This window comes from Staurois parvus, unplaced genomic scaffold (genome assembly GCF_062004578.1).
Source record: "Staurois parvus isolate SC_StPar_1 unplaced genomic scaffold, SC_StPar_1.0 ptg000534l, whole genome shotgun sequence".
Classification (NCBI taxonomy): Eukaryota; Metazoa; Chordata; class Amphibia; order Anura; family Ranidae; genus Staurois; species Staurois parvus.
The window spans coordinates 1225764-1238089 of NW_028318330.1; the positions used below are offsets into that span (position 1 = coordinate 1225764).

Sequence of the window (12326 nt, forward strand, 5' to 3'; positions counted from 1 at the left end):
TTAGCGCCATCTAAAGGCCAGAAAAGTATGGCATTTATTTATTGACTTTGTAAAATCATCCTTGCCCCTAGGTGGATGCTGCACCCATCCCCCGCCGGGTCCAAGTGTGAGAACTCAGCGATCACGTGATTGCTGACCATGAGTTCTCACAGCTGTGCTGAGCAGAGAGTGATGACTGTCAGTCACCGCTCTCTGCCCTGCCCCCCCACACTCACTGGGCTGTGGAGGGGGAGGGTGTGGCTGGTCGAGACTCTGATGTCGGGATCTTTCGCCAGACTGGACCGGCTGAGTGACGTCAGCTGACAGCGGGCTTCACCTGAAAACGGGTCACAGGAGTTCAGAATGAACTGCACTCCTCTGATCCACAGGAGAAGTACAGACAAAAGAGCTTTGCCTGAACTTCTCCTTCAAAGAATATGTTCCTCCAACATGTCCTATTCCTGATCTGTGCCGGCTGTCCCATGTCCTGGTATGAAGACGTCTCCTCTTCTCTCTGTATTGCTTCCTTTGTGTGAGATCCCCGGTGATCCTGCCAGTCCCTCTGATTTCCTATTAAAACTGACCACACTAGGCATGAGAGCTCAGCATGGTCAGTTCTGTAGCTGTGCTGGGAGCTCAGTTTGCTATCCTCCAATCATCAGACTTGTCCTGAAATCCCCCCTCCCTGCACAGCCATTCACTGGGAAGGCCAGTGAACTGAAGATAAGTGATTGCATGAATAGTAGTAAGGAGAATGTCACTTCCTGATATCATTGCTTACTACTAGTGAAATCTGTGAATGATCACCGAGGTCACATGGTACAGGGCTATTCCCAACAGACTTGTACCATGTGACAAGCTGGGACCAATCACAGCTCTCACAGTATTTCTCAATGGCTGCAGGAATGCAGCCGGAGAGGAGAAATTATTGCTTTTACAGCCTTTAAGGGTGTAAAAAAACATAAATAATATAAAAAAATAAAAATGTAAATTTTTTTTTAATTATAATTTTTGGTTATAAACTAATTTGTTTTTTTTTACTTAAAAGATATCTGAATACATTTTGGCCAAAATTTATGAAGAAAGATTATTTATTTGCAACATTTTATAAGACTTTTTTATAACACTTTTTTTTCAAAGTTTTTGGACATTTTCATTTATATAGCAAAAAAAAAAAAAAATTCCAGCAGTGAATAAATACCACCAAAATAAAGTTTTATCTGCCTCAGTGCGGGAGTGTGACCTCAGAGTGCGAGAGTGTGACCTCAGGGTGCGAGAGTGTGACCTCAGGGTGCGGGAGTGTGACCTCAGAGTGCGGGAGTGTGACCTCAGGGTGCGGGAGTGTGACTTCAGGGTGAGGGAGTATGACCTCAGGGTGCGGAAGCGTGACCTCAGGGTGCGGGAGTATGAACTCAGGGATTAGTATGTTGCCTTGTCTGATGAAGGAAACCAAGGGCTCTATTTATAGAACATTCATTGGACCAATGAGACAATCATTCCTCCAGCTGTGACAACATCCGGCCTATGGTAAGTAACACAGTGCTTTCCTATGATCGCCGGCTCCATCTAGTGGCCACAATGAGGTGATTTTTCTGAAATCTCTCCATCAGTAAAACTAGCCCAATATGATATTATGGCCACTAGATGGAGCCAATGATCATAAGAAATAAAATACGGCCAAAACTCCTCCCAGCTGGAGAATGCCGGTCACATCCATTCAACATTGTTCTCCATAGACCTCCAAGTGTTTGTGAAATCTCCCACCACAAAATGTACTCAGCCAATCACAGGGCAGGACTCCATTTTTATTCTCCTGCCATCAATGGCCAACCCAGTCCCACACTTCATCCATGTCTTTGGGGACCTCTGATCTCCTTATGAACTGTTTCTTCCATGATGAAGATCAGCCATGGAGTATATCTGAGGTGTATATCAGGGTGTGCTTCTTCCCCACATGAGAGCTGGGATGTCCAGCAACATTCATCTAGAAGACATTTCCCACACTCAAGGCACTAATACACCTCCAGGGTTGTGTGGGACCCCTGATGTACAGGAAGACAGGACTTCAGTGAGGAACATTTCCCTCACTCAGGACAGGAATACAGCTTCTCCCTTGTGAGATCTCTGATGTTTGTGCAGACTGGACTTCTCTGAAAAACATTTCCCACATTTAGGACAGGAAAATGGCTTCTCCCCCGTGTGAGATCTTTGATGTCTGACAAGTTTTGATTTTTCTATAAAACATTTCCCACACTCAGAACAGGAATACAGCTTCTCCCCAGTGTGAGATCTCTGATGTGTGTAAAGATTTGATGACTTTGAAAAACATTTCCCACATTCAGGACAGGAATACGGCTTCTCCCCTGTGTGAGATCTCTGATGTGCGTGAAGACTAGCCTTGTCTGAAAAACATTTCCCGCACTCAGGACAAGAATATGGCTTCTCCCCTGTGTGAGATCTTTGATGTTTGTGCAGAATGGACTTCTCTGAAAAACATTTCCCGCACTCAGGACAAGAATATGGCTTCTCCCCCGTGTGAGTTCTCTGATGTTTGTACAGACTGGAATGCTCTGAAAAACATTTCCCACACTCAGGACAGGAATATGGCTTCTCCCCTGTGTGAGATCTCTTATGTTTGTGCAGACTGGAATTCTGTGAAAAACATCTCCCGCACTCAGGACAAGAATATGGCTTCTCCCCCGTGTGCGATCTCTGATGTGTGTAAAGACTGTACTTCTCTGAAAAACATTTCCCGCACTCAGGACAGGAATATGGCTTCTCTCCCGTGTGAGATCTCTGATGTCTAAAAAGATGGAACTTCGATAAAAAACATTTCCCACACTCTGGACATGAATACGGCTTCTCCCCAGTGTGAGATCTCTGATGTGCGTGAAGACTAGCTTTGTCTAAAAAACATTTCCCACACTCAGGACAGGAATGCGGCTTCTCACCCATGTGACATCTTCGATGTGTGAAAAGATATGACTTATTAGAAAAAGATTTCCCACACTCAAGACAGGAATACGGCTTTTCCCCCGTGTGAGATCTCTGATGTCTGTAAAGATTGGACATCACTGAAAAACATTTCCCACACTCAGGACAGGAATGTGGCTTCTCCCCCGTGTGAGATCTTTTATGCACATTGAGATAAGATTTAGAACGGAACATCTTCCCGCACTCAGTACAGGAGAGACTCTCCACTGTTGGAAGGCCGGCCCGGTCCCGCACAGTCTGAGGCTCCTCAGGATATGAGGAATCCGATGGTCCATCTACACTGGGTGGTGCCGGATGGACATTGGAGGGAGCCGGGTTTTCTCCTGGACTATACTGTGTGATGTCCTCATCTTCTACTTTCCAGTCTGGAGACAAAGTGAGACAATCCTCGGAGGTTTTCCTCATCTCCAGGCCATGGACTAAAATACAAAGACAAAGAGGATTACTAGACAGGAGCTGATTGGTTCCCCCAAACCAGGACTCCGCCCACATCAGGCAGGATGGGGAGCACAGCTCAGGAAAGTGACCAGGGGATTACAGGCTGATATCACCCAGTCCCCGCCCTACTCTGGACCAATCAGTGAGCAGTATGGGTGGAGGAATGGATTTAGTGTTCATGACCCACCTGTGCTGATCTCTGTAGGAGTGTCCTCCTCTATAAATGTCCCCGTTATTCCATCCTCCTCCATAGACTGCTGATCATCCCTCACATACGCCTCTTCTTCTTCTGCTTTCACCTCAAATTCTATATCGATTGGATCTCCACTCTAAATCAAGGAAATGAGAGAAAATATCATCTGTAAAATGTAAGATATATGATTGTGACATCACACACAAAATCCACACATTGTCTCCCTTCACAGAAGCAGATCACATGTGATATGTGGGTACATTTCCCCTAAATACCGCATGCCATCCTGAAACTGTCCATTTCCTATCCCGTGTTGCGGTATTGACCACAAACACTGAACACGCTCAGTAAATACCGCATGAACAGGCGTTACATTCACAGAAGGAAATAAAGAATGAAATGCATGCGGTCATTAATTAGTGGTGGAGACATGCGGCATTCAGGAAATGTGTACTGCTTGGTAAAGAGTGGCAACAAAATATTAAGAAAATGGCGTGGGGTCACCCTCCCGGGTCTGGTATAGATTTTGAGGGGGACCCCTTGTCAAAATGAAAGAAATACATACCAGACCCCTATCTGAGCATGCTGCTGGCAGGTCAGGAAAGGGGGGACAAGCAAGCGACCCCCCCTCCTGAAACATACCAGGTCACATGCCCTTAATATGGAGTGGATGCTCTGGGGCAGGGGGGCTTTGCTCCCCCAGAGCACCTTGTCCATATTGATGGGGACAAGGGACTCTTCCCCACAACCCAGGCTAGTGGCTGTTGGGGTTTGCAGGCAGAGGACTTACAAAATTTAACAATGGGGCCCTCAGATCCCTCACCCCATGTGAATGAGTATGGGGTACATGGTACCCCTAATTATTCACCCCCAAAAAAGTATTCTTTTAAAGACAGCAGGCAGTTTTTGACAAGTCCTTTATTAAAAAAGCAAAAATAAAGCAAAATGTCCCCCCGGTGTAGATCCATCATCAATCACGATGCTCGCTGTCACCGCTGACTCGGAAAGAAAAGCTCCGCTCCCAATGAAGACTCCCCTCTGTCTGACAGCTCTGCTGCCTCCTGCCACTAAATATACTAAGGGACGGTGCCACTCGGTGACGTCACTGACCGGGGCATGTTGTATTGGTGACGTCACTGACCGGGGCATGTTGTATTATTGGTGACGTCACTGACCGGGGCATGTTGTATTGGTGACGTCACTGACCAGGGCATGTTGTATTGGTGATGTCACTGACCGGGGCATGTTGTATTGGTGATGTCACTGACCGTGACATGTTGTATTGGTGATGTCACTGACCGGGGCATGTTGTATTAGTGACGTCACTGACCGGGGCATGTTGTATTGGTGACATCAATGACCGGGGCATGTTGTATTGGTGACGTCACTGACCGGGGCATGTTGTATTGGTGACGTCACTGACCGGGGCATGTTGTATTGGTGATATCACTGACCGGGGCATGTTGTATTGGTGATGTCACTGACCGGGGCATGTTGTATTGGTGACGTCACTGACCGGGGCATGTTGTATTGGTGATGTCACTGACCGGGGCATGTTGTATTGGTGACGTCACTGACCAGGGCATGTTGTATTGGTGATGTCACAAGAGGGCAAGGCCACCCAGTGATGTCACAGGGTGTTGGCGCTCCTTAGTTTATTTAGAAGTGGGAGGCGGTGGAGCTGTCAGACGGCAGGAGGGGAGCTTTGTTTTTTATTTGAGTCAGCGATGACAGCGAGTATTGTGATTGGATCATCGATGGATCTACATCAGGGGGATATTGTTCTTTATTTTTGTTTTGTCAAAAATTACTTCCAGTGTTTTCTTAAACTACTTTTTTTTGGTGAATGAATAGGGGTACTATGTACTCTATACTCATTCACATTGTGGGGGGCCGGATCTGGGGGCCTTCTTGTTAAAAGTGGCTTCCAGATTCCAATAAATCCCCCACCCACACACCCCCACAACCACTGCCCAGGGTTGTGGGGAAGGGACCCTTGTCTCCATCGACATGGGGACAAGGTGCTTTTGGGAGGGCAGAGCGTCCCTGCCCTGAAGCACCCACCTAATCACCCAATGTTGAGGGTATGTGGCCTGGTATGGTTCTTGAGGAAGGTGGGCACTCACTAAGGGTCTGGTATGGATTTTGGAGGGGAACCTACACTTTTTTATATTATTTTGGCATCGGGGTTCCCCTCAAAATCCATACCAGACCTGGAACGTGGCAGCCATTTGCTCCTTCTTTACTGGTTGCTGAGGACACTGGCAGCTGCCCTCTCCTTAACAACAAGCTATTTACAAGTGTTGCTATGGACACCAGTGGTAAATTCCCCGCAGGATTCACTACTAAAAAACAGCATGCAGCATCTTACTACATACTGGGATACGGGAAGATACCGCTTTGTGATTGGAGCCCATAGTCTCTACAAGTCCATGTTCTAGATTCTCCATCCCACCAACCTTGTAATAGTGAGGGATGGTGTGACCTTCCTGTGTGGAATCCCGGGAATACAGAGGACGGGGACATCTCTCTGGTGGGTTCCTGGTATTAGGTGGCTCCATCATATCCTTGTGTCCTTCTGAAAACTCCTCCATCACTCCATACTCCTCATCCTCCTCTTTATACTCTTCTTTAACATCAATATTATCATCCCCGAGGATTCCACTCTGAAAGATATAATAAAACATTCATTGTAACAAACATGCTGTGTATAAATCACAACTACCAATAATTGTCATCATCTACCTGATGATGGTGAGGGATGGTGTGACCTTCCTGTGTGGAATCCCGGGAATACAGAGGGCGGGGACATCTCTCTGGTGGGTTCCCATGACTGGATCCATCTGTAGGAAACACACACACTGACTGAATCCATTGTTTCTATGTGTTTATCAGATGATGGGGGATCTAGGTGGATCCTCCGTACTGCTCTCTCCTTTACAATAAAGTCTCCTCTTACCCGGTGATGTGAGGGGCGGCTGATTGTGCATCATGACGTCCTTGTAGAGATCCTTGTGTCCTTCTAAATACTCCCACTCCTCCATGGAGAAATAGACAGTGACACCCTGACACCTTATAGGAACCTGACACACACAATGATACAGTCACCATCCAGACACATCCCTTGTCTGTTACTGGAGAATGTCCCAGAATTCCCGGCACCGCTCACCTCTCCTGTCAGCAGCTCCATCATCTTCTTGGTGACTTCTAGAATCTTCTGCATGTTGTGTCTCTCAGGGTTTAGGGAGTCACATGGAGGCACTGTGATGGTCATATGATCACCTGACTTCAGAAGAGGAAATCTCTGTATTGAGGAACCAATAGGAATATCATGTTAGACTCCCAGAATCCTCCTCACCTCTCCGGTCAGGTCTGTGTTTTATTAATAGAGATAAAAATGATGTCATGTGATCTCCCAGAATCCTCCTCACCTCTCCGGTCAGGTCTGTGTTTTATTAATAGAGATAAGAGTGATGTCATGTGACCTCCCAGAATCCTCCTCACCTCTCCGGTCAGGTCTGTGTTTTATTAGTAGAGATAAGAGGGATGTCATGTGACCTCCCAGAATCCTCCTCACCTCTCCGGTCAGGTCTGTGTTTTATTAATAGAGATCAGAGTGATGTCATGTGACCTCCCAGAATCCTCCTCACCTCTCCGGTCAGCAGGTAGATGATCTCCAGGGTGAGGTTTAGTATCTTCTCAGTCATGTGACTCTGGTCCTCCTCCATCCTCATTGGTGCCATCATGTGATCTATACAGGTCTCCTTGTAGACGGATAACTTTGGGAAATGAAAGTAAGAATGATTTGGATGGTATTGGTCACACAATAATAGGATGTGGATGTGAGGGGGGAATAGGAGGGTTGCTGGACATTGAAGAACTACTCCCCCCATGGGAAGACATTTAATCTGGACTGTTTAGGGTTTACAAAATTTTCAAGGTCCCGGGACCCTCTTGACCTGCTGCATCAGAAATCCCCTTTTCTCTGTTGGGTTTGTTTAGTCTCTGAACTGGTTTTGATGAGTTTTAGATCTGCAGACAAGGAATGATAAATCTGATCCTTCCTATGACTTGTTTGCTCTGAGGCAGTGCTGTGAGGTCAATGTCGGATCATCATGAGGTCCAGGAAGGGGAACTTGCTGGCCGGAGTTGCTGGATAATCAGGATAATTGGCAGAACTCCGGCTGCAAGGCTCCAATCTCCAGCAGCCTGCTGACTGACAGGAGTGATGTCACTGTCACTCTCTGCAGTAAGAGAAGAGATTGGATTGGATAGCAGGAGGATGGTGCTGGTGGAGTAGAGAGCTGTGGGGGAGGAGTCTGTTCTCATCTCTTCTATGTGTGGGTAGGAGGAGGACAGCAGGGGGAAGGGTTTGATCTCTTAGTTGTCAAGTATTCTGAAATTTCCAGGACATTGTACAGAGTGGCAGTGGATTTTTCTGGCTCTGAATTCCAGCACCGGGCACTGCCAGATTCTGTGGTATGGGAAGGTATTGGACTGTCCGCCCATTAAGCATTAATGCTATGCATACAGACCTCCCCAAGGACCAAGTGTCCTTCTTTGTTCTATTTTGTGTCTTGACCAGTGAGATGGTGAGGTGAAGACTTCCTACACGTGCTGGCAGGAGATCTTTAAGGAGGTCAGAAAAGTAAGTGAAGGTGGGGTGGGAGGACCATCAGAGACCAAGAGTTCCTATGAGCCCTAAAGCCCCCTCTTACCTCAGAGCCTTGCAGCCTGAATACCCCCTCAGAGGTCCCCACAGTCCTTCAGCCCCACTAACCTCTCAGAGTTGTTCAGCCCTATTACTTCCTAACAGACTCCAAAAGTTCTTCAGCTACTCCTCCTCCTCAGAGGTCCCAGAGTCCTTCAGATGCAGGAAACCCTCAGAGGATCCAGAGTTCTTTAGTCCGACTACTTCCTCAGAGCCCCCTCAGCTCCTCTACTTCCCTCAGACCCCTCAGTATTTCCCTCCCTCTGACACCAATGATGGAACATATTCTTCATGGCCGGCTGGGGAATGTTTCCTTCCTCCTGAGCAGCAATGTAAGGGGCTCTATGCTCCATACTCCTGACCCCGGCACTCCATCATTGTGTTGGCTGCATAGTGTAATGATTGCCCATTGGCTGCCTGTGTAGTGTCATCATTGTCCTTTGTAGGCCATGTATGGTCAGGATGGTCCTTGTCTTGTCTATTTATTGTCAGTGCTGTTTGTTTAGAGGACCATATTACTAGAATTTATCTCCACAATGAGGAGAATGTTCCGGCCCCGGAAGTGGGGGAATGTTCTGCCCCTGAAGGGGTCATCTGGGTTCCCACACTATATATGTGTGTATCATCATCTGCTGGAGATAAAAGACGTCACAGTGACTATGGAGGAAGAGGACGGACATGACTATGGAGGAAGAGGACGGACATGACTATGGAGGAAGAGGACGGACGTGACTATGGAGGAAGAGGACGGACGTGACTATGGAGGAAGAGGGCGGACGTGACTGTGGAGGAAGAGGACGGACGTGACTGTGGAGGAAGAGGACGGACGTGACTATGGAGGAAGAGGACGGACATGACTATGGAGGAAGAGGACGGATGTGACTATGGAGGAAGAGGACGGATGTGACTATGGAGGAAGAGGACGGACATGACTATGGAGGAAAAGGATGGATGTGACTATGGAGGAAGAGGACAGACATGACTATGGAGGAAGAGGATGGACATGACGGGGTTACTGGGTGTAAATAGGAAATAATATCTTATTACCTCATCTGCTGTAACTTCTGGTAACGTCTCTTCTCTACTTCAAAGCCACTTCGAACTTCCTGCCTGACATCACTTCCTGTCTGTCCCTGACATCACTTCCTGTCTGTCTTCCATAGAGGCTTCCTGTCTGGGAAGAAGTGAGATCTCCACCTTGTGGAGCTCAGAGGAACTGCAGCCCCGAGAAACATCTGTAGGGCTCTGTTTACACCTTTGCAGTTTGCTTTTTGTTCTTTTTGCAGTTCATTTTGTGTTTTTGTTGTGTTTTTGATATGTTTGTAAGGGAGAATATCACCAGCACACCGAGGATCACCAAAATGGGTTCAAAAGTTTTAATGAACGATGACATAGTTACAGAAAGGCAATGTTTCGGAGTCTCGTAGGATCCCTTCATCAGGCATGTGACAAAGGGTCCTGCGAGTCTCCAAAACATTGCCTTGCTGTAACTATGTGATCGTTCATTAAAACTTTTGGACCCATATTGGTGATCCTCGGTGTGCTGGTGACATTCTCCCTCGCTGATTCTATTTGTTTCCAGCTGACGGTCGCTGCAGCCATTTGTAACATAGGAACGTGTGCGTTTGGATTGTACACTTGCATGTTGATATGTTTGTGATGCGTTTTTACCGCATTTTGCATTTTGTTTAGATCTTTTTTTTTTGTCTTTTTCAAAGTGGGATTTTTTTTTGCTGGGCAGAATAAAAATGCAAAAACACACTACCATGCATTTCAGCAGATTCTCCATTGAATTCTATTGCATTTTGCTTTTTAAAAAGTCCCTGACCCTTTATAAAAACACAGCAGTTCAAAAAAGCCTAGATGTGAACATGGCCCATAGGAAACCATGTTAAGTGGACTGTTGTGTGTTTCTGAAAATAGAAAGTACTAAAAACGCATTGGTGTGAATGGAGCCTGAATAATCATTCCTGTAAAATATCTGCCTTACACGGCTACCAGGGAAATTCATATATAACACAAGATAATGAAGAACAAATCATTCTAGTTCTTATGGAACCAACACTTTAACAAAGATATTTTATTACATATAGAAAACAAATTAAAACAGATTCCCTCTGAAATAAATCTTTTTGGTGAAGAAAATGTAAAAATATTCTTTAATGCATAAAAATATCTATCAATCCACTCATAATGAAGATGTTAGACATAAATGACAAGCATGTAATGGTCACAGAGGAATGGTGGTGGAGATCTCTCACAGTAAGAACACTTCCTTGAATGGTTCTATAAATAAAGAATGAATCCTGGAGGGAATAAAGCTGTAAAGCAATAAATAATATATAAACTGGGCCATCCACTTCATCCATAAAGACATTGTGATTGAAGATCTTCTAGATCACATAGAAGGAGGACTCATCCATGATTTCATACATTTGTTTGGAAGGATAGAACAATCCTCAGAAGGGAACATGTAGGATGACAGGAAAGGCTCCTGACTGGTGAGATCCTCCAAACATAATGATGACATCCATGAACTGGAGCGAGCTCGTTGGGGTGATAAAGCCAATCTGGAAACACTGTGTAGACGTTCTCCAAGAACTCAGCACACTCCAGGTGTGGAGAAAGTCTCCAGGTGGGTTTAGCCTGTCATTTATCATAGATACAAACACACTGTAACCGGGATGGATCACTATGACATTTGCTTTCTTTTTTAGTCTGCTGGCATAGCTGTGTCCAAATCTATACCTACCGTGGTGCTTTATTTCTCCTCCTGAGACCGACACTTCCTATCCTCCATCCTACAGCCATCATACTACACTGCAGTGTGGATGGGAAGAATACTCTCCATGATGCAATGATAGAAATTGACCAGAATTCCTGAACACCATAATTCCAATCATATCAATGTGGAACTCTTTGGCGTAATCCTCTTTGGACATACTGCAAAAAGTTCTGCAATGCCTTCTCTTCTCACCTTGGAACTCCTATCTGAAGATATCCACCTTGTAATGTCTTTTGGGGACTGTTTTTTAAGAAAATGATATTATCCCAAAAATTGGGAATCCCAGCTGACTGCTAGGGGTTAACATTCTAGTGTAAATTTCAAGGGATATTTCAAGAGGTTACCACACGCAATGAGTGGAAGAGACTATTTGAATTTCTACAGGTGATCAAAGTACCAGAAAATTACAATGGTGGGATCTGATTCTGGTTATTCCAAGACCTTGCAGATGTGTGTCATCTAAACAAGTACCATTGTCTATGGGAAGCCAGGAGATACTTCAATGGCAGGAAACTCAATTATAGGGAGTCAAACACCACTATTTGGAGGTCTGTAGGTGAACATATACGAGGTCTGGAAGTGACAATAGGGGAACCAAACCTGATTGTCTGAGAGCTCACACAAAACCTTGGAGAGTGTGATGACAAACAAGACTTCTTGAAATGTGACAATATACTATTATCCACTCAAAATATAACTGGCTGTTTACCCTAATTCCCACACAATAAACAGGTAAACAGAGGGTATTTCCTCCTCATGGAAACTTCATTCCTTAAACAAGAAGGTGAAACTTAGGTCATCTAAAGCTAAAAACTTGATATATCTACCCACAGAGACATTATCAAAAGGCATATTACCAACACTTTGTATCAAGGGAAAATATCTTTGAGAAGGTTGGGTATTGCATCCCACTCAACCAAGTTTGAAATAATGAAAATAAAATGATTTGTGAATCGGGGTAAATTGTACATTTCCAAAAGAAATCAGCTATTCCAATACAGTTTAAACATCAGGAAAATGAGAAACCAAATGTATTCATATCTTTCTATGGTCCTTATCTAAGAGTTAGTAGTGAAATCAACTATACTTGAATAGGACATATATATTTGATACCTAAAGACATTTTGTTTCTATCAAAGTATGAGTCATCGTTAAGACCACCAATTTTTTTTTGATACCTGACTGTCCCCAGTGGACAGATGAGGAATATCTCTAGGTATGCACAC

General features: G+C 45.2%; 1 protein-coding gene across 1 annotated transcript; it reads right to left on the bottom strand.

Annotated features, from left to right (window-relative positions):
* Positions 1-1052: 1052 nt before the first annotated feature.
* On the bottom strand, positions 1053-3732 carry LOC149451544 (uncharacterized). Its single transcript, XM_089690585.1, has 2 exons — positions 3599-3732; positions 1053-3392 (listed from the first exon to the last, which is right to left on the bottom strand). The coding sequence occupies exons 1-2, from the start codon at positions 3660-3662 to the stop codon at positions 2068-2070; spliced, it is 1389 nt and encodes a 462-aa protein (XP_089546711.1). The 5' UTR covers positions 3663-3732; the 3' UTR covers positions 1053-2067.
* Between the last annotated feature and the right edge of the window lie 8594 nt (positions 3733-12326).